Genomic DNA, 22,880 nt, shown 5'->3' with positions numbered 1-22,880 from the left:
AGATAGATAGATATACTTTTTTTTTTTTTTTTTTTTTGGCCACACCGTGCGGCATGTGGGGTTTTAGTTCCCTGACCAGGATTCGAACCCATACCCGCTGCAGTAGGGGCGTGGAGTCTTAACCACTGGACAGCCAGGAAAGTCCCTGATTTTTTTTTCTCTCATATATGAATATCACTGAACATTGTTGAATATAAATATTTGTTCATGTCTTTATTTCTTTAAGATATAAATCTAGTAGTAAGATTATTAAATCGAGGATATTAATTATTTTAAGGCTCTTGTTACAGGTATTGCCAAATTGCTTTTCAGAAAGGTAATTTGCAGTCCCAGTAGTGTGAGAGAATCCCCGAATGATTCTGCCTTAATCAAAGTCAATGAAACGTTAGGTGCCAGTATTTTTGTTAATGGATCAATTTATTTTTCTTCTTTTCCAGCATTCTTTTTTGACCACTTTTTCATGACCATCTTTGTCACAATATCAGTGCGGGGGATGAAAAGACGATAGGGAGTTAAAATGAGTTTTGACAGTATTAATAAAAGCTTTGGAAGAGAGATTTAGATTATTAAGTTTTTAAATTCTCCATAACTTCCAATTTATATTCTGTTTTCCTGGCAAAGGAGTAATTGTGGGTTGGCTTTATTTATTTTGGAGTGATTTCTACATACCAACTTGTGCTTAGGTCATTATTTATTATGTGGGCACTTTATACCAGGGCTGTCACCATACTAATTTTTTAAATCTCACTTTACCATCAGGTAGAAATGGTGACATACTTATTAACTTTTTTTTTTTTTTTTTTTTTTTTTTTTTGCGGTACACGGGCCTCTTACTGTTGTGGCCTCTCCCGTTGCGGAGCACAAGCTCTAGACGCGCAGGCTCAGCGGCCATGGCTCACGGGCCCAGCCGCTCCGCGGCATGTGGGATCTTCCCGGACCAGGGCACGAACCCACTCCCCTGCATTGGCAGGCGGACTCTCAACCACTGCGCCAGCAGGGAAGCCTGCTTATTAACATTTTTCGTCACTTTAATGAGAGGCAGTTCTGTTTAGGAATTTGAACTTATTATCTGTGCTGCTGCTCCAGGTTTTGTGGCTTGGATTTTTTTTTCTACAAATACTAACTGCTGCTTTCCATCAGTTAATGGATTGCCTGACTCCTGAATTCATTCAAAAATTCCTTGATGTGTCCTGGAATATAGCTTGTTTACTTAGAGGAAATAAAGATTACTTAAACCAGCACTTTAAGTGATAGATCTGTGTTGGCAACCGAGTCACTGCCTCAAGAGACTGGAGCAGGCTTTTCAGCCTGGCATTCCTGGTTACTTCAGTGGCCCTGAGTCCATTAAAATTGACTACCTCGAAGAAAACTTGCAGAACATACTTCAATAGGCAGTTCCCTTCCCTTGAAAAATACTTTATTAGACATTTGGAGGTACATTTTTGTCTATTGGGACATTTCTCAATAAATGGTTGACTGAAATCTTCTAATTTGTAGTTTCCATCTTGATTCCATTCAGTGGCTACAGACTGATACTACCTGATACCCACATAGTAATATTTAGCCAATCCAGTGAAGAACTGTGGATTCTTCTGTAACTTGGGACGTGTTGACCTGTTTGTGGTTTCTTCTTTTTTTTTTTTTTTTAATTTCTTTTTTGGCTGTGCCCCGCTGCATGTGGTTTCTTAGTTCCCCGACCAGGGATCGAACCCGCGCCCCCTGCAGTGGAAGCGCAGAGTCCTAACCACTGGACCGCCAGGGAATTCCCTGGTTTCTTCATCTTTGATTTATAGCTTATATTGTTAACACCCAGGAGGAGGAGTGCTGTTCTAGAAATGTGGAATGTTGTTTACTTTGGATGAAAGGAGCAGCAGTGGTGACTGCCACTGGGGTTGTGTTTAAAAATAAGCTTGATCTGGAGGTTGTTGATGTTCCTGGAGGATTGAGTCTACTGTCTTCTTTCCAGCCTATACCGTTTTTGTTATAGGTATCTTTGAAATTTTAGCAGTTAGATCAGGGCAGTAATTTTCATGGAGAGTGTGTTAGTTCCTTCACTTAAGTTGGCTTTTCTCTAAACATACGTTTAGTCCGATATTTCCCCTAAGTAAGAGTAACAGTGTTCATTTTTTTCCCCTAAGTAAGAGTAACAGTGTTCATTTTTTTGGTGTTTGTAAAAGATACCAGATAATTTCCATGTATAAGAAGCTTAAATGCAGTTTTAGCGTGGCTTTATAAAAACTCATCTTTTAGCTGTATGTATTGGAGGGAGGGTATTGGCACAGATACTCTTTTTCAAGCATGTAATTTGTTTGGGAGGTTTTTGTGTATTTGAATATTCGTGGTCTGGTTTGGGGGGGAATTTGTAATATCCCGAAGTGTAGGGAGGCTATAGAAGTAGCCTGATTTTTACACATGGTCCTTTTTGTGTGACCGGCTTTCTCATGCCATGGATTGGTTGATAATGAGTATCCACACGGAGCCACCTTTGCTCAGTGTGCTCTTCCTCACCTCTCCTAGGGAGAGGTGTGAGTTGGAGACCTTTGTTTGATATACAGACCACACTGCAGTGGTGAAGATGTCAGTGAAAAGCCAGAAGTGAATTTTGACAAGAATAACAGGGTGACTTCCGACTTGACAGTAGGTTTAACAGAGGCTGGTTTTACAACTGTTTTCCGCAGCTTGCAAAGTGTGTGTAGGGCCGCCCACACTTCCTTCCTCTTCTCCAGCCACACCCGCACGCCTCAGTTGCTTCTGTTCTCTTTAGTAAACTGGGAGAACATCGGTGTGTTCTCGCAAGACATACTAGTACTTGTTTCTCAAACATGGATTTCCATATTATAAACACCCTCTCCTGGATGGCCTGTTTCATTTAGGTCCTGCCTAGCTATATGCATGTGTGAGCACATGCTGAATAAGAAGACTGCTTTAGAATGGCCTAATTTAGTGCTTTTGCTGGTTTAAAAGATGTCATCTTAGCTATGCAGTCATTAAAAATAGTGATTTAGAAGAACTTAGTGCATGCAAAAATGTTCATCCTATAGTAGAGGAAAAAGTAGTCATAAGACTTCATATACAATATCTTAGCTTTGTAAAGAAGCATAGGTGTAAAAAATATATACTCAAACCCGAAGAGAGGTCATCCTAGATGAAATTATAGGTGTTTTTTGTTTGTCTGTTTTTAATCTGTGGTGCTTTACTTGTTTTGTGGAGAGAAGTACTTAGAAAATGGTTACACTGCTCCCCCCACCCCTCCAATTTATGTGTGTGTGATCCCATTTTATTAAAACCTTTGTGTCTGGCATGTATTATACATAGAAAATAATTTGGAAGGCTGTGTCCGAAATGTTAACAGAGGTAATCACAGAGGATAGACTGATGGATAATTTAAAAAAACTTCCCTCTCTTTTTGCCAATATATATGTTCTGATTGTATTTTTTCTTACACTGCATAGATGTTTCTTTCATAATTGAAGCAGAAATACTAAAAGGAAAATAATAGGTCAAGTGAAAAAAGCAGAATACAAGATGTAAAGTGATATATAGAATGATCACACCTTTATAAAACAAAATAAAGAAGCTGTATATAAACATTTGCAGAAAAACCACCAAAATATTAATAGTGCTCATCTTGTGTGGTAGGACTGTGGATGCCTCTTTATTCTCTCTACTTCCTATTCTGTATTTTCCATATTTTCTATTAGAATATGTTACTTTGATAGGAAAAATATAAAGGAATATTTAGTCCTTTTTAAAAGGATAGACTTGATAGAATGTCATCTTAGTATCATTTGAAAAGCAAATACTTAGATCTTTGTGGGATGCTTTACTGAAAAATCATCAGACTTGGATACCCAGCTAGAGATTAGTTTCTTTATCAGCACCCATTTCCAAGTTAATACATTTTAGGAAACTAAGCAGTAGAAGATTTCTGAAAACAGAAGAGAGACGATAGCTCAGTAAATTCAGTCTCTTGAAGTAGAGTGGAAGACTAAAAGAATTTCTGCTTGGATAGGGGAGATTACCATCAGTATAACAATGGTAGTGGTGGTGGTAGCTAGTATTTACTGAATGCTTACTCTGTGCCAGGCTTTATTTTAATCTCTACCTTTATTAATTCATTTAATCCTCACCACAATCTATGAGGTGCTCTTGCTACTGACATTTTCTAATGAGGAAACTGATGGTACAGAGAGATCAGGTTTTGCTCAGGTCCAGTGACTTGTGGCTGGTGAGCTGGGATTCAGATCCCGTCATTGGCCTTCAGAACCAGTCCTCAGCCATGCGGGACCATCACACTGCTTGGCCAGAGAGACTGTGGGTGAAACTGGCTGTTGGAAAAAGAGAAGCAGGCATGGGTAATGGGAGGAGCTACTGTATCCCACTTGGAGCTGAAGGACCAGGTAGGCATCCCAGGGTTCACTTCTCACTAGAAGTGAGCCTGTGCCCATGGCTTTGCCGGCCTCGTCTGTGTGGTAGCAGTGTCTCCATCTCTTTTCATCCCCTCATTCCCAGAAATAAACTTGGTTTCACATCCACCTTTCCTTCTTTCTTTTACCTTTCCTGCTTTCCCCCACCTCTTTGTACTCCCTTTTCCCCAAGCTCCTGTGAGCTTGAGTTTAATGCTTACCTGGACGAACTCACCTGTGTAGTGTATTGTGTAAAGTGCCTTGGCGTAGTTTGAATGTTTGGAACTTTATGTGTTTGATATTTCAGCGTTGAGGAAAGGCCTGCAAGGCTGCCTCAGTCAGTCAGTATTCCCTCACTGTGCCGTGAACTTAGATATCAGTGATCCTCTCACGTTCTCTTTGTTCATAAAGTTTCTTTTTTACTATCAGATGGAAAGCCTCCGTGCAAAGGTGTTTTGTGTTGTGTGTTCTCTGGTGCTGGTGTTGATTTCTGCTGCCCTGCTAGAGGATGGTGTGTTGGGAAGGTTGCCCTCCTTGGCTGTTGGAGTGGGGGTTTCATGAGGCCAGAGGGCATCCTGCAGGCAAGTGGGGCTCCCAAGCCAGGCTGAGCAGGCTTGGAGCTGCAGACTGCTGCTTACAGGGCAGGTTGAGCCTCCTTGTACCTACCTTGCAGGCTCCTAGTGAGGATTCGGTGCAGTGAGGATTCGGTGCAATGCGGATTCGTGCTCGTTACCCAAGAGGCATTTAAAAATGGTGACTTTACTGTTGTTCGTTATTATAATTTCCTCCTTCTTCCAGTGCAGTAATCCTTCTGACCTGCCTACCTGGACGAGTCTCCATGTATCTGTTCACTGTGACATTCCTGTTGATTAAAGATTCCTTGAACGGGTTGCAATTCATAAAGGAGAGAAAGAAAATGGGAGACTGGGTCACGGAAGACAAATTTACCATTTTTATATGTTCGTCTGGATCCAGCCTGAGGGTTTATATTTTAACTTTAAGCAAAGTTAAGTAGAACTAAACTAAAATCTTTTTTGTGTTTTCTTTTAGGAGAAAGAAGCACCTAACGAAACACAGTAATAACAAGGATTATTCAGTATGCAGTTGGCAGGGTATGTCTTGGAGCTGGTGCAGAGTCACCTTTGCTTTATATAAGCCACATCTTAACATTTTCCATTGGTGTTCAGAATGATTTTCAGGCACTGCAAGATCCTCCAAGATCAAAAAATGATTTAATTGTTTCCTATGCTAACTCAAAATATACTCGATAGGAGGGTTAAACAGTGTATTCAAAAAGATGTTCAATAACAGGGATTCAATAACAAGGATACTCGATAGGAGGGTTAAACAATGTATTCAAAAAGATGTTCAATAACAAGGATATTTTTCCTCCCAACTTTCAGTTATATGTAACTTCCTGTTTTGAGGTATACAATTGTAGTTTCATTGGCAATGAGCAAGGGATATGTGTACCCAGAAAAGTACCAAAAAAAGTAAATTCTTTGATAGTGAGGGCATCATTTCGTTACAGGGTAGTCTGTCATTAAGAAGAGACCCTAGGGCTTCCCTGGTGGTGCAGTGGTTAAGAATCCACCTGCCAATGCAGGGGACACGGGTTTGAGCCCTGGTCCGGGAAAATCCCACATGCCACGGAGCAACTAAGCCCGTGTGCCACAACTACTGAGCCTGTGCTCTAGAGCCCTTGAGCCACAACTACTGAGCCCACGTGCCGCAACTACTGAAGCCCGCACGCCTAGAGCCCTTGCTTTGCAACAAGAGAAGCCACTGCAATGAGAAGCCTGCACACCGCAACGAAGAGTAGCCCCCGCTCGCCACAACTAGAGAAAGCCTGTGCACAGCAACAAAGACCCAACTCAGCCAAAAATAAATTAATAAATTTTTAAAAAAGGACCCTATAAGATTCTTCCCTATGAACTTGCTAGTAGATTAAAAATTATTTCATTGTGCCCTTTTGCTAACACAGTACTAGGAGGAGAAATGACAGTGTGTGAATAGTGATTATCTCTGGGTGTTTAAGACTCTGAAAAAAGACTTTTTCCCTCATCTGTATATTCATTTATTACTTTTGTAATAAAAAAAAAATCTGTAAAAAACATGAATTAAGTTAAAATTCAGACAAACTCAGATTTACTTGTAAAGTCTGATTTATATGCCACTGTAGAATACATCTAAACTAAAGTGATAGATGAAAAAAAAAAATTAGGTAACTTGGGGGCAGCCTGAAGAAGTTTGCTTTGAAAGCGAAAGTTGCATTTGCAAACTCATACAATAGAAACATAGACTTGGGTAGAATTTTAAGAGTAATTACCGCCATTATAATTAATTGAAGTTAAAGATTTAAAGATAGTTTTCTGCCCTCTGGAGTTAGCTTAGAGTTTCTATATTTGAAAATTAGACATGCCTGAATTAAACTTTCTTTTGGGGAACTACTGTCCAAATAAAGCAAGACTTTTCCACTTGGATTTTCCTGTTAATCTTACAAAAATTATTAGCTCAGATGACAAGGATAATACATAGTATAGAAGAAATTTGCTTTTTCTCCAGCCCCTGTACATAGATAGTGTGGGTTTCTTATTTTAAAAAATCTTAATAGAAATAGGATTTTGTTTCTGAAATTAATGCAGAAACAGTGTAGCATAGTGGTTAAAAGCACAGATGTTGGTGTCAAGATAGCCTTGGGTTCAAATCCCACCTCTTTTACACACTGGCCCTATAGCCTAGGCCAAGTTACTCATTATTTTTGTGCCTCAAAATGAGACTAATAATCCTGTCTCTGAGGGCAATTTACAATTAAAAAAACAAATCACTCAGAATTACTCTGAGGGTAATTTACAATTACAGAAAAGCTTGAGGGGGCCCCAGATATGTGATTCAGATCATTTCAGTTTGCATGGGAGAATGACTATGCCTCTTTTATAGTATTTTAACTCTTAAGATATTATTATCCTAAATATAATATTGTTAAGAGTGGCCAAATGTTTATAAGAGGTGTATGCTTTGAAATAAGAATTCAGTTTGAACCGTAGCTTTAGCATGTACCTGGAACACAAGTGTTTTTTGGCTATAAAATGGAAATAATACTTAACAATCTTAGGATTGTTAAGATCCAATGACACAATCCAATTTGATTCATTTTGTACAAATGCATGTAGTAGGTCTTCAGTAAATGTTAGCTTTTCTTCTGTTCTTTTAAGCGAAAATGAGATTTAAAGATATTTAATGCTAGTGCTTAAAAAGAAAAACTACCTTATTTTATGTACAATTTAGTTTTTTGGGATATTTTCACCAAAGTGGAGTAAATGCTGTAAGTACTGTTCTTAACAAAAAGCAACTGAAAATGTGAACGTGTATACCAGGAGCATTAGAAAAGGCTTCACTGAAGGGATGAATGTGCACTAATAGGAAAGAACTAGTCTTGGGAGATGGCTGTATTTTTCACTGGATTTTGTTATTTAATTCTATTAAGTTTTGGTCAGAAAAAATAATAGTGGGAGTTCAGTCTGTGAGATTTAAAGTGATGTCTTAATTTGTATAATTATATACATTTAAAATTTTTTCTGAGTCAGGGTCATTTATAAGAACCTATTTCTATATTTTAAGGTTTACACTATAAAGGATGAGAATTTTAAATTCCATATGAAATGAGGTCTTTAAAGCCAAATGGTCTTTAACAGTTAAATGGTTTAAATGCATGCTTGTCTGTTCTTGAAATGTAAGCAGATCATAGTAGGTTTTGTTTGAGAGTTGGAAAACCGTAATAAAGATAAGCATAACTGATAAGACTGAAGAGTGAGTATCAGTCAGTCAGCAAATAATAAGCACCTAACTGTGTGCCACTTACTGTTCTAGGCACTAGTGATGCAAGAGCAAACCATTGCCTTGTAAACATTTTGAAAAAAAGTTGCATTTCAAAATTTAACAAAATTTTAATTACCTGCTGTATGTAAAACACTGTTCTAGGCATTAGGGGAGGGTAGAAGTAAAAAATATTGATAGAACCATAGACCCCTCAGGAACCTTGCAGTCTCAGTATAAAGGTGGTGTATACAAAAACCTATAGGATAAGACCACCTGGGATGGAGGTGTCCCATGGTGCTTTGGAGATGCAGAGAAGAGAAGGCAAGGTAATACCACCTGGGAGAGTTAGAGAAGCCTTTATTGAAGAGATTTTAAAGGAAATAGTGCTAATTTGGAATAATAGGAAAAAGTTGTTGGTTTCTGTCCAAGTGTATATTCTTTGTGTTTTCCCTTTCTTGTCAATCCCTGACTTCTTTTTTAAGACAGTAATAGAAATTACTTTTGGAAAATATTCTTCCAAAACACATCTTATCAAACTTGCCAGTTTTCTTATTTCTGACATCACCAAAAAATTGTTTCAACAAACTAACTTTTTATCAGTTTGCAAAATGAAATTTATCATCCTTTATAAAGTAAATCCTAAATATGTAAATAGGTTGTTATAAATGCCCCTGACTCATTTTATGTCTCAGTATATTTATTTCAAGCTTCTCTTAAAATTTAAAGAAAAATGAAGCTATAAAAGGAAACGTCACAGAAAACTTAATTTTATTTCTCTTATTTTTGTAGATGTCCATGGCGACATTGAAAATGAATTCCTTATTTTCACCAGATATATGAGAAGATCCATTTTAAACCGTCTAAATATTTTTTCTTCCGTTGGACCAGCATGGCAGGATTCAAGCGAGGGTATGATGGGAAGATTGCTGGATTGTATGATCTGGATAAAACCTTGGGTCGAGGTCATTTTGCAGTGGTTAAACTTGCCAGGCATGTCTTTACAGGTGAAAAAGTGGCAGTAAAAGTTATTGACAAGACAAAATTGGACAGTCTAGCCACTGGTCATCTTTTCCAAGAAGTGAGATGCATGAAACTAGTGCAGCATCCCAACATTGTACGCCTTTACGAAGTTATTGACACCCAGACCAAACTATATCTTATTCTAGAACTTGGGGATGGAGGAGACATGTTTGATTACATAATGAAGCACGAGGAGGGGCTTAATGAAGACTTGGCCAAGAAGTACTTTGCTCAGATAGTTCATGCCATATCTTATTGCCATAAACTCCATGTGGTTCACAGAGACTTAAAACCCGAGAACGTGGTCTTCTTTGAAAAACAGGGTCTTGTAAAGTTGACAGACTTTGGTTTCAGCAACAAGTTTCAACCAGGGAAGAAGCTCACTACAAGCTGTGGATCTCTTGCATATTCTGCACCAGAAATTCTGCTTGGTGATGAGTATGATGCACCTGCGGTAGGTAGGTAACCTTCCAGTATCTGCCCTCTTGAATTCTCCTGGCTAGAGTGTAGTTGGTCAAATCTGTTGTTGGTATCAAAATAATTTCTAAGAGAATTTCTGTTAAATGGTCTTAGTTAACAGATTGGGTTTCACGAATGCCATGTTTCTCTAAAGCTGGCAATGAGTTTATTTTACCTTTTAGATGGCTAATGTCTAAAGTATATTTGTCAGCACAAAGGAAAATGAGTAAGTTGCTAAGGTAACCTGTCATCTGCCCGTTTTAATTTTTTTTAAGGTCTGAGTACTTTTCCTATCTTCTGAGATACTTCTAGTCATCTCCTTCCTGTGAATACTTTTTAACAGTCATGAGACCCATATTAGACAGGTACTGTGAATATGACAGTGCAGTGTGAAGAACTGGGGCATTGGAATCATTTATTGTGACCTTGAACAGTGTATTTACCTCTCTCTGCTTCCTTTCCTCATCCATAAAATAGAATTAGATCAGATACAGGTATCGTATGTTATCTTGTTTACTTTTCACAGTGACTGTGTGGTGGTTATTGTCCCTCTCGTTGTACAGAATAGGAAATTGATATACAGAGTGCCTGCTGTGTGGTGGATTCCAGAATAGTGGTAGCATTTGGCATTCCCACTGACCCTCTCCCTTCACTCCAGCACATTTTCACACTCTCGCTCACTTGTCATGAGTTATTTAGTTGTGGTAGAAGGGTTTATTGGTTTTCAGTTTGTGTCAACTTTGTCCCCTTGGGTTCATATCTGTTTTGAAGGTCATTTAGGAATTTACTTTCAATTTTTAAGGATTTGTTAATCAGAAGGTGTGGTCAGCTTTTAAAATTTTAGGTTTAGTCTTGGAAAAATGTGCCCTAATATTACATGCACATGATATCAGACTTCATAGATAACGAGCCTTCCGTTTGCATTCTGATCATTTAAAATGCAGGTTATAGAAGATTAAAGACACACATTGAAGAGTGCTGCTCTTACACTGAATACTCTGTACACCAAGACATTGTTTTTCATGTTAGACTATGTGTTCTGGAAAAGAAAGGGTTAAAAATGGTTTCTGCACACTACAGATAACCAGGCTTCACTAAAGTCTTTCATTAGAATATTTGAGGCAGAGATTTTTGATTAGTGGAGAGGCTCTAATCTGAAAATGAGGCCCAGAATACGCAGAAGAGGAAACATAAATGTCTCAACGTGAAAAGGATGTCCAACCTCACTAATAATCAGGGAAAGGCAAATTAAAACCACAATAAGATATTTTCTTACTTTTCACATTGAGAAAAACTAGAGTCCGACAAAACCAAGTGTAGATAAGACTACAGAACATCAGGACCTCTTGTACTTTGTAGATGACAGTTTGTCAATACCTGGTAAAGTTAAAGATGTACACACCCTGAGACCCAGCAGTTCTGCTTCCTGTGTACGCAAGAGATTTTCAAAGAATGTTTTCAGCAGCATTGACTATGCATCAGCAGGAGAATAAATTGTTCGTTATGCATGTGGTGAAACTATAGCTTGGTGAAAATTAATAAGCTATGTCGGCATGGCTGGAGTTCACAAACTTGTTTAAGTGAAAAAATGAGTGCAGAATACGTACAGTATTATAACGTTTATATGAAAGTTTAAAACCTGCAGAGCAGTATGATATATTGTTTAGGGGTCCACGCACATGCAGTAAAGTATGAAGAACACAATGAGATCAAAATAGTTACTTCCAAGGGGCAGGCATATCTAGAGGGTTTCTGTATTGGCGATGTTTATTTCCTAAGTTGAGTAGTGAATCTGCAGATGTTCATTGTAATATTCTTTTTTTCTCCCCTTATATCATAAATATTGCATAATAGAACTTTAAACAAGTTTTTAAAAAGGAAAAGAAAATCGTTTAGAAGGATAATCACCAGTCTGATAAATGGTTAACTTATGTTGGTAGAGTAGAATTGGGTGGAGGTCATTTTCTTTGTTTGTATTTATTTCCATACATTTTGTGTAATTGTGTGATTGAATTTACTACAGAATTGCTTTAAAAAACAAATGGAAAGTTATCTCTCTCTTAATGTAGTATTAGTTGATTATGCCAAAATCAGTGATTTTTCACAGATATTTAGCAAAATTAGTTGGGAATAAATACTAGAATCTGTCATTTAATTAAATTATCAGATGTTACTAAATAAAACAACTTCGGTTCAATTTTATAGGTAAGTTTTTTTTTTGAGTACACTGGTCCTCAACATTGAAACTTAGTTCAGAAATTGTGTATTTTATTATTATTTTCAAAGAATCAGATTTTGATTTTATTTAACTATACTGTTTGTTTTCTGTATCATTACTTTTTCTTTCATTTTTATTAATTCTTTCTAGGACCTTTGAGTTTTCTTTTTGTTTTCTTTTTTCTTTTTTAGCATCTTGAATTGAAAGCTGTTTTCCCTTATTGTCCTGATTTCTAACAAAATATTTACATCTAAGGCTGTATGTTGCCTTCTCCCTCCATCTCTGGTAACATCCCAGGGGTTTTACTCTGCAGTCATTGTTGTTCATTGCTAAACTTTATCTTCTCTGCTTTTTTTTTTTTTTGCGGTACGCGGGCCTCTCACTGTGTGGCCTCTCCCATTGTGGAGCACAGGCTTCGGACGCGCAGGCTCAGCGGCCATGGCTCACGGGCCCAGCCGCTCCGTGGCATGTGGGATCTTCCCAGACCGGGCACAAACCCGTGTCCCCTGCATCGGCAGGCAGACTCTCAACCACTGCGCCACCAGGGAAGCCCTCTGCTTTGTTTCTTGTTTAGTTTTTTTGTTTTTTAAAAATTCAGAGTGGATACATTTATTTTTCCTTTTAACCATTTGGTTTTAACTTCTAATTTTAGTACATTACAGTCAGTAGATATGCCTGATTGGTTTCTACTTTGGGAATATTTTTAGATTTTCTGTGTGGTTTAATACATAGTAATTTTTGGTTATTATTCCCTGTGTGATTAAAATTTTTGGTATGTACAGAATTTTTATACATAATTAAGATTGTTAATTATGTAATTTGTTCCTTTGTGTCATTATGTTTTTATTCTAATCTGTTATCTTCAAGAGAATTATGCTAGTCTCCTACTTTTATCTGTGAAGTTTGTATTTTAGTCAGTTTTTGCTTAGTACATTTTATTTTCCAGCTGTGTTAGGTATATAAAAGTTTATATAATTTATTTTACATGGTGGGCTATAGCTTTTAGCAATGTGAAACTGCACTTATTTGCTTATTGCCTTCGATCCTACTCGTCATTTTGTTTTAGATTTATCTTTCTTAAATAATATGTAGCTGGATTTTGTGTCTGTAATCTGTGAGTCAGACTTTTAATAGGTGAATTTAATCCATTCATATTATTTTTGTTTTGTTTGTAATTTTTTAGAGATGATTTGTGAGAAGTTTGTCAAGTCTTTGTCTAAAAATGTCATCACATTTGAATTGTACTTTGGCTGCGTATAGAAATACATATTGAGAGTCATTTTCTTCCCAACTTTGAAGGTATTTTCCTGTCACCTTTTGCTTCTAAAGTTGCCAGGGTGAAGTCTGATGTGAATTTAATTTTATTTTCTTTGTTGGGCTATACATTTCATTTATCCTGTGAAGCATAGCTTCACACTTCTGGAAATGCTCCATTAAATGATTTTTCTTGGGTATTAATTCTTCTGTTTGATGCACTTGGTTCCTCTCTCATGCTGCCCATGTTTCTTAGGTGCTTGGGGATTGTTAGTTGTGTGTTTATCTCTTTTTTTGAGATTCCCTAATTGTCTGTGAATATAATGTCTGGATAGCCTCCAGTGTATGTGGGAGAGGAGCAGAGTGTGGCCTGGTGTCTGGTCTTACTTTTGACAGACTGTCAGTACACCTCTGCCCCTGGTGCCCACATTCACTCCTCCCACCGAGAACAAATACCTGCTTGTTCATGCTTGGTGAGTTATGGGGTGAGAGAAATTGATTCATCCTTCTAATGGTTGTCTTGGTGCAATTTCTTTCTGTTTCCAGACTGTGTCTTCTAGAAAGGAGCACCACAGATGCTACTACCTGCTGGTTTCCTCTTTCAGTCTGATCCCATGTGCCATCTACCTTTGCGATCAGATCTAGGGATTTGGGGGGAGAAGGAGAGCTAGATCTTGCTCAGTGAGCTCTTGATTCCAGTTGCCTGTGTTGGCTTTCAAGAATGTACATTAAGTTGACTTCACCTAGTTAGAAAGGAAAGATAGAAAATGATCTCTGTGAAAAATCCTGGAATCTCATCACAGTCTTTGGAATTCCTGTGGTAGAGATTGCAGTGCAGCAGTGTACAGGGTGGAAAACCCATTGTCACTGCTAATTACATCAGTTTAGATGATGGAAGGTCAGGCTGGGGATGGACCTGTCCCTGCTGGAGTCATGCACACGTCATGATGTTGCTCTGGAGAGCTCAGGCTCTGCTGAAACTGTTGGGGACCTTGCTGCTGGCCCTGTAGGGGGCCCTTGTAGTAAGCCTCCAGGTGAATTTCTGGGCAGATGAGGGTTTCTTTTTTTCAAAGAAGTATTGGAAAAGACCTTACTCTGCTTTAAAAAACAAAACTAAAGTATACTTTAAAGGTTTCTTCATTATAGAAACTCTAAAATGGGAAAACTGTTTCTTAGATCGTGGACAGAACTTTTCAGTTGTTGTAAAACCCTGCAATTGTTTATGTCTTTCTACTTCACTAATTTTTTAAAGTTTATTTTCAAGTTAAAATGAACTAAATTTGGTATTGAAAACTTTGTCATCTCACTTGAGATTCAGAGGCTTCCTGGGATGTTACAGCTCTGGAACTGAAAACCCCTGTATTAGATGCTTCCTAGTTTATAGACAAACTGTTTCAAAGATGAAATATTCAGTCTCTTCATTAGTTTATTATTTGCTAAATTAATATGCAGGAGATATCATTGAAAGCTAAATTATATAAAACATGGCTCTATATTAATACAGCGCAAAGATCTGGATTTAGAATCTGTGTATAAGCTTTTTGGGATGTAAACAGAAAATCTGTATACACACTCTACAATTTGCAGTTCAGCATTTAATGGATATTATTCATTTATGGAGTTACGAGAAGTGTCCTCATGCATATGAGTATGGAGCAAGCTAGAGTTCTTTTTATAAATCTGTTATTTTTCCTACATTAAAATATTACTCTTTGCTGGCTCTCAGTAAACTAGGAATAGAGGGGAACATTCTCAGCTTCATAAAGAGCATCTACAAAAACCTACGGCTAACATCATACTTAATGGTGAAAGACTGAATGCTTTCATCCTAAGTTTGGAAACAAGGCAAGGATGTACACTCACCACTCTTATTTGGCATGGTACTGAAAGGCATACAGATTGTAAAGGAGGAAATAAAACTATCTCAGTCTGCAGATGACATGATTGCCTACGTTGAAAATCTCAAGGTATCTACCTACAGAAAAATTCCTAGAAACAGTAAGTGAATTCAGCAGGATCACAGAATATAAGATCAACACATAAAAATCAATTGCATCTGTATATATTAACAGACATCTGGAGACTGAAATTAAAAACACAATAATATTTACAGTCATGCGAAAGAAAATGTATACATCTAACAAAACATAACAAAATAATTTATGCTGAAAAATGCAAAACGCTAATGAAGGAAATTAGAGGAGACTTAAATGAATGGAGAGACAAATCATATTCATGAGTTGGAACATAGTACACATGTCACTTCTTCTCAAGTTGATCCATAGATTTAATGCAGTTCCTGTCAAAAGCCCTGCAAAGTTTTTGAAGACATAGACAACATTATTTTAAAATTTGCATGGAAAGGCCAAGGACCTAGAAGAGCTAAAACAATTATGAGAAAGAATAACAAGAGAGGAGTCACTACTGTACTAGTCTGGAAAACAGTTCCGCAGTTTCTATCCCATACGACCCTGCAGTTGCACTCCTGGGTGTTTATTTTCACATGAAGACCTGTATGTGGATGTTCATAGCAGCTTTATTTGTAATAGCCCCAAACTGGAAACAAGCCAGATTGCCCTGGAATACTATGCAGCAATAAAAAGGAACAAACTATTGACACAACAACTTGGGTGGATCTTAATTATGCTGAGTGAAAAAAGCCAGTCTCAAAAGCTCATGTACTGCATAATTCCATTTATAACTCTCTTGAAATAACAAACTTGTAAAGGTGGAGAACAGATGGGTGGTTGCCACGGGCTAGAGATGGTAGTGAGTGGTGTAGTTATAAAGGGATAGCATGAAGGAACCTTGTTGTGATGGAGCACTTCTGTATCTGTTGTCGTTACATGAATCTACACACGTAATAAAATTGCATGGAAGCTACACACAGATGAGTGCATGTAAAACAATGAAATCCGAATAAGCTCTGTGGACTGAACCAACGTCAGTTTCCTATATGATACTGTGCTATAGTTAAGTAAGGTGTTGCCACCAGGGAAACTGGGTGAAGAGTACATGGGACTTCCCTGTACTTTTTTTTTTTTGGCGACTCTTGTGAATCTATAATTATTTCAAGATAAAAAGTTAAAAAATACATATTATTCATTGCCTGGAAGACAAGTATTCCAATGTAGGGCTTCCCTGGTGGCACAGTGGTTAAGAATCCGCCTGCCAATGCAGGGAACACAGGTTCGATCCCTGGTCCGGGAAGATCCCCCCCCCGCATGCCGTGGAGCAGCTAAGCCCGTGCACTACAACTACTGAACCTGTGCTCTAGAGCCTGTGAGCCACAGCTCCTGAGCCCTCATGCCACAACTACTGAAGCCTGTGCGCCTAGAGCCCGTGCTTCACAACAAGAGAAGCCACCACAATGAGAAGCCCGCGCACTGCAACGAAGAGTAGTCCCCGCTTGCCGCAACTAGAGAAAGCCCGTGGGCAGCAATGATGACCCAACACAGCCAAAAATTAAATAAATTAAAAAAACAAAAAAGTATTCCAATGTACATGTTCCTGAGATGTTGTGTAGGGGTTGTTTTTACTTTAAAACAGTAATGCCTGATTATGGTCTGGGAATGAAGGTCGCCATGATAGAAACACACTGCATTTTTTCAGTGTTCAGGTGCATGCTAACAAATGTATTTTATATTGTATTTTTAAAATAAAAACAATTGTAAAACTAGATAATCAGCCAGAAATTATCCTATGTCCACTGAGGTGAGAGCATTTAACCTTCACCATGTTAAAAATATGTACTTGCATTTATTTTAGAGCAGTGATTCTTAGCTTTTTCTGGTTCAGTAATGCCTTAAGATCTGATGAAGTCTATAGACACATCTTAGAATTGTGTTCATTTTTTTAAAAAAATAAATTTATTTATTTATTTTTGGCTGCGTTGGGTCTTCGTTGCTGCCCACGGGCTTTCTCTAGTTGCGGTGAGCGGGGGCTGCTCTTCATTGTGGTGCGCAGGCTTCTTATTGCGGTGGCTTTTCTTGTGGAGCACAGGCTCTAGGCGCGTGGGCTTCAGTAGTTGTGGCATGTGGGCTCAGTAGTTGTGGCTTGCGGGCTCTAGAGCGCAGGCTCAGTAGTTGTGGCGCATGGGCTTAGTTGCTCCGCGGCATGTGGGATCTTCCCAGACCCGGACTTGAACCTGTGTCCCTGCATTGGCAGGCAGATTCCTAACCACTGATAAAGAAGATGTGGCACATATATACAATGGAATATTGCTCAGCCATAAAAAGAAACGAAATTGAGTTATTTGTAGTGAGGTGGATGGACCTAGAGTCTTGTCATACAGAGTGAAGTAAGTCAGGAGAAAAAAACAAATACCATATGCTAACACACATATATGGAATCTTAAAAACAAAAATGGTTCTGATGAACCTAGGGGCAGGACAGGAATAAAGATGCAGATGTAGTGAATGGACTTGAGGACACGGGCCGGGGGAAGGGGAAGCTGGGATGAAGTGAGAGAGTGGCATGGACATACATACACTACCAAATGTAAAATAGATAGCTAGTGGGGAACAGCTGCATAGCACAGGGAGATCTCACAGGGTGAGATAGGGAGGGTGGGAGGGAGACGCAAGAGGGAGGAGATATGGGGATATATGTATATGCATAGCTGATTCACTTCGTTATACAGCAGAAACTAGCACACCATTGTAAAGCAGTTATACTCCAATAAAGATGTTAAAAAATATATATGCTAATTATATTTTGTATACTATTTGGGAAACCTTGGTGTATTTAAGCCAAGAGCTGGAGGCCACATTTAATGCGCTTATGGCAGCCATTCGTCGCTCTGCTCTAGTCCTGTGATTTAAAAGGGTTCCTCCTTCCCATACAGATAGTGCAACCTAACCTAAACTTTGTGATAGAGCTTTGAAATAGTCCAAGAAGATGTAAGCAAATCGGAAATTTTCTCTTTGATTAACGTAGATCTGCCATCATAGCTCAGACTATGAGTTGATAATTCCTTGCTTTTATTTCAGATAAGCTGCTTGTGTACTTGCTTTTACAGTCCTTCCCAAGCTACACCAACTCTCAGTGTGTACAGTTTCATTTTTCTCAGTTGTTTATTAGAGCCAGATGTCTTTGTAATGTTTCAGTATTTTCCTACTTGGACCTTTTCTTCCCAGAGTCAGAATCTGGCTAAATTTTATATTACTTATTCTTCTACTATTTGTCATTTAGACATATGGTCCTGATGAGTCCTAGATTAGAAGACCTTAGGCTTGTGTCAAAGTATTAGGCCCAACTGTGGAGTTTGGGATTATATATTTTTAAGGGATGATCTGAGCCTCTTCTATGCGTAGGTAAGGAAGTTTGGTCTGCTTTAAAGTAGCACCTTGTTTTATTTGCATATGGGAGTGGGCATGGCCTTGGAACACTTCTCAGGCCTGAGCACATCCTGCTGTAGGTGACGCTGCATGTGAGTAACAGACCGAGTGCTGTTCATCGAGGTTTTCTCTGTCCTTCTCAGCTTTGCAATCATCAACTGTTTGCTGTTCTGACCAAGGTGAAAACCAGGCTTGCTTCCATCCAGTCCCTCCCCTGCCTTCCCTCCCTCTCCTGAGCACGTGTTTATGGCATGCTTAGTCCATGCCGGGGGCCCAGGATACAGCACTGAGCAAGGCGGATCTGGTCTCTACACTTCAGCGGAGGGATGATGTTACCTGTTATCTCCTAATGAATTGATCACTATCGTGCCAAGGGCTAAAGAGGAACTTTAGGCTTTATACACTCATGCTTGTTAAACCAGGCCCATACCCAGGCCCAGGGAAGAAACCTTGGAAAACTATAAAAGGAAACACAGAACCTGCTTGTGTAAGTGTGCCCAATATGAGCTGCGTTGCAGCCTGGGGCTTAGGCCTAGTCACACGGGTAGCATTTGGTTGCTGAGAACTGAGAAACATATCCATAGAAGTGTGGCACACACCTTCCACAACCCAGCTGCCAAATGCAGGGTCGTATGCTCTGACAGGTACCTTTTACAAAGTATAGTGCCATCACTTGTCGTAAAACCAAAAGAAGAAATGAAAATCCTTCCTTAAACTCCCTGAAGATTCACATGCCTATGAGAAATGAAAATTATTTCAGAAATCACAATTAAAAATTGATCTGGCGTGGACACTGAGTAAAAGCACTTGGCTTGGTATTAGTTCTGTCTTCACCATGTCCTGGCTTTACAGTGTGAACGTTTCATCATCAAGTATTTGAGAAGCAGGTAGCAGTGCCTTGAGTAAAATCTTTTGGGTTTTATAAATAAGCTGTTATTGAATTTAATATTTGAGCATGAAGTGTTAGAGGTAGTATAATCTATAGGTACCCTATAGGTGGGTTTTTCAGGCTGACACAGCCATTGATTTCTCAGTGAGACATCTGAAAAATACGATAGAAACGATTGGCGTGTTTTTGATGGTTTCCCTGTTGCATTTTTAGCCACGGTACTGATTGTTCTCACTGTGTGTTAAGGCTGAGATCAAATGAAATACGTGGTGACTCTGTTTTGAAAAGTATAACTTACTGTACTAGTGGTATGGTAAGATTTAAATTGGTGGTTCTCAATTGATCGCCCATCAGTTTCACCTGGGGGAGATTTAAAAAGAAAAAAAAAAAAAAAAAAAACCTTGCCTGGGCAACCCTGCTAGAGATTGATTCTGATAGTCCCACAACCAGAAGCTTTCATGAGATTCTGATATGCATCTAGCCTTCCCTACCGCTGATTCAGACGCATAGAATCAGATGTTTTTAGCCATTAGTGGAAAAAAGATTCCCAGTATTTTAATTCTAATATTCTTTAGATAATAAGCGTTAGGGAAAAAAAATTTTTTTTAACCTTCAGGTTCAAAAGAGTGAGCGAGAATGTATATTCTTTTTGATGTTGAGAATTGAGTTTAAATTTCTCCCCTCCACCTCTCTCCACCTCCCGCCCCCCCATTTTTAGTCACATTCTGTGTTCATTTAGGGATAAGTAAGTGAAAACCAAATTTCAGGTCCCTTGGAAATGTTTTCTGATGCCTCTCCAGTGCCTGGAACTTGAAGCTAAACAGCCGTCAGGGTCCCTTGTCCTGAGGAGCCCACAGACTGTCCTGCCTGCTTCCTTTCCACTGTGGTCAGAAGGTTGCCTCATTTAAAGTCGTTTTCTTCGTCCAGAAGATTTATAGCACCTTTGCAGTTTTCTAAGGGCTCTGACTACTATTAACTAGACAGGGGTTTTGTTTTGTTTTAGGTGGACCTTAGTGCATCACTTACTCCCCCTAAAATCCTGTGGAAAGACACAGGTGTGCAGGGCTGGTAACTGCAGGTCCTATTAGAATAAAAACCGGAAGTTACTATTCACCTACTTTTCAGACTAGAGCCCAGCTCTGACCTGAGTCTTCGGGTATTCTGTCTGAGGAGGTAAGAGTTGGGCTGATACGCATGAGTGCGTGTATCTTAGGAAGAAGGTAAGAGAAGGGATTTTGGAAGCAGCTTTCCTTTTCTCTGTTCCGTGCTGTTGCCCTTCTCAGATACTGACGGTTCCGGGGAGAGGTGGCTTCTGGGGCTTGGGGCGAGGGCGAGTCGGAGTTGCCCTGGGGAGCAGCTTTAAGGAGAGCTGTAAGCAGGGGCTTTCTCGGGTCTGCAGCCCGAGGTGGCAGTCTCAGGTAACCCCCACCGAGGAGGAAAACAGTGCTTCTCAGTTCCTTTGCAAACTGGAGTCTGTTATGTCACTCCTCTGCTCACAACACCTTAAAGACTTTCCATTTCACCCAGAGTCAAAACTGGAGTCCTCACTGTGGCCGCATGACCCTCAAGGTCGGCTCCCCCCATTTCTTCCCTGACTTTCCCTCCCACTTTTCCCTGTCGCTGCCCAGCTCCAGCCACACGGCCCGTCAGTCACCTTCCTCCCACCCCAGCCCAGCCTCAGGGTCCTCCTGTCTCCCAGCCCCCTGCCCTCAGGCCTCACCTTCTCCCCACCCAGCCGATGTCCTTCCCCGCTTGACTCATCTCTCTGTGCAGGGGGGGTAGGAACCGTTCCCGCCTTAGGACTGTTGTAGGGTTTAGGTGAATGAAGACCCCCTTCAGCCAGCAGCTCGAACTGTCTCAGCATGTCCTCCTTTGGAGGAGAAACACGACGCCTTCATGTTTCTGTGGGGCTGCATTGGCCTCATTTTCCTTCCTGAGGTGCTCGCTCCTCTGGAAATTTGTCCTGGGGGAACTTCTGAAATGCTGGATGCATGGGAAAACTGGGGGAAGGGCAGGCCTGTGCACGTGTGCTTTCCCGCTTGTGTTTTTAGTTGTGTTTAACTTTTAGAATGTTAGGTTTTTTGTGTTCAGGGAGTAGGTTGACTTCTAAAGAAGATGTGTGTGTGTGTGTGTGTGTGTGTGTGTGTGTGTGTGTTCATGTTAGATTTTTAAAAAACAAATGAAAGTCCTGATGTTTATTTGATAACTGGTTCGTTTCTTGGAACTCCAGAAGAGTTGTTCAAAACATCCACAACAGTAACTATTTTAATACAGAAATACATATGGAAACCGAAACCGCTTATCTGCACTTCAGGTTGTAGCCTCGGAAGCCTTTGGGGAGTTGAAAACATCATGATCTGCCTGGGTGTTTTTAAGCGTTTTCTTGTGGGGAGAAGCATAAACCTGTTAAAGAAAAGGCTATCCACAAAGCAAAATATCGTAGAACAGACTCAGCGACACAGGAAATTTGGAATCCTTTCAGTCAGAGTGCACATTGCTGAAGAGACTCAGAGCTCTGAATGGCCTGTGCAGTGACTGTTGTGTGTTTGAGAACTGCTGAAGGATGTGTGTCTGCTTACGTCAGGGTGCCGGCTTCCTCTCTCTCCCGTGCGCTCCCTGAGGTGGGCCTGGTGGGGCTAGTCAACCACAGGTCCCGCTTTCTGGGGAAACCCTGCCCAGCGGGTCCTGTCATGACTGCCAGGGTGGCTGCTTGGGCAGCGCTTTCACAATCACCTTAACACACAGAGTGTGGTTTACCTCTTTCAAGGACTATGGCTTCTGTCAGTCAGATCCTCACATGTTAATGTGGACTTCAGTAGACAAAGGTGGAGAGCAGACATGGCACAGGACACCCGGAGCTAGGCCAAGTTCACCAGCAGAGACTCCTGTGTGGAGCTGATGCTTCCTTACAGCTATGATGCCAATTCGTGCCCTGCACCATTTTCATTTTCATTTTCTATATAATCTCCACTGTCTTTGGAAAACATCGGTGTATCTTAGCTAATTTTTATTGATTTGTTAGCCTGATGGTGATGTGTTTAAAGTTACATCCAGTATAGTATAAGACAGTGCCTAATTTAATATTTTAAAACTTTAATTCAGAATTGTTTTAAACCCTGGAACCTAAGGAAAAAATTGTGGGCCCTCAGCATTTGTGGCAATGTCTGGTGAGTAGGAAAATAAGATTGTGAAGTGAGACCCTCTTCATAGATACATCTAAATTCTGGTGCCTGGGATGCAGCCAGGCACAGAGTAGGCACTCTAGTTTGTTGGATAAAAAATAATAGAAGGCTTGTGAATGGCTAAAAAAAGAGGGTGATGAGTTGCAGAGGACATATGCCCTGAGTGCCTTTTCCCTTTGGAATTGGATGGGGTGATGCCAAGCCTAGTCACTCCAGATGGCTCACTTGTCCCCCTTGTTCAGTAGTAAGATCCTGGAGAGAGGGAACTGTGTTTGTATCTGTGTCCCATCCTCA

At 39.7% G+C, this 22,880-nt stretch overlaps 1 protein-coding gene across 20 annotated transcripts in view; it reads left to right on the top strand.

Annotated features, from left to right (window-relative positions):
• Window positions 1-22,880, top strand: part of SNRK (SNF related kinase) — a 151,175-nt gene that overhangs the window by 79,711 nt on the left and 48,584 nt on the right. For 19 of the 20 annotated variants that reach the window (XM_029242412.1, XM_029242428.1, XM_029242411.1 and 16 more), the window contains 2 exons: window positions 5,457-5,518; window positions 9,015-9,703. In XM_029242412.1, the coding sequence (XP_029098245.1) occupies window positions 9,115-9,703 (589 nt within the window). In that variant the 5' untranslated portion in view covers window positions 5,457-5,518; window positions 9,015-9,114. The remainder of the gene's footprint in view (window positions 1-5,456; window positions 5,519-9,014; window positions 9,704-22,880) is intronic. The other variant, XM_029242431.1, reaches the window with a different exon arrangement.

The sequence above is a fragment of the Monodon monoceros genome, unplaced genomic scaffold (assembly GCF_005190385.1).
Source record: "Monodon monoceros isolate NGI ecotype Baffin Bay Population unplaced genomic scaffold, NGI_Narwhal_1 Super_Scaffold_3, whole genome shotgun sequence".
NCBI classification, from domain to species: domain Eukaryota; kingdom Metazoa; phylum Chordata; class Mammalia; order Artiodactyla; family Monodontidae; genus Monodon; species Monodon monoceros.
Note: the sequence above shows the minus strand (reverse complement) of the source record. Positions and strands in the feature narration are given on the sequence as shown.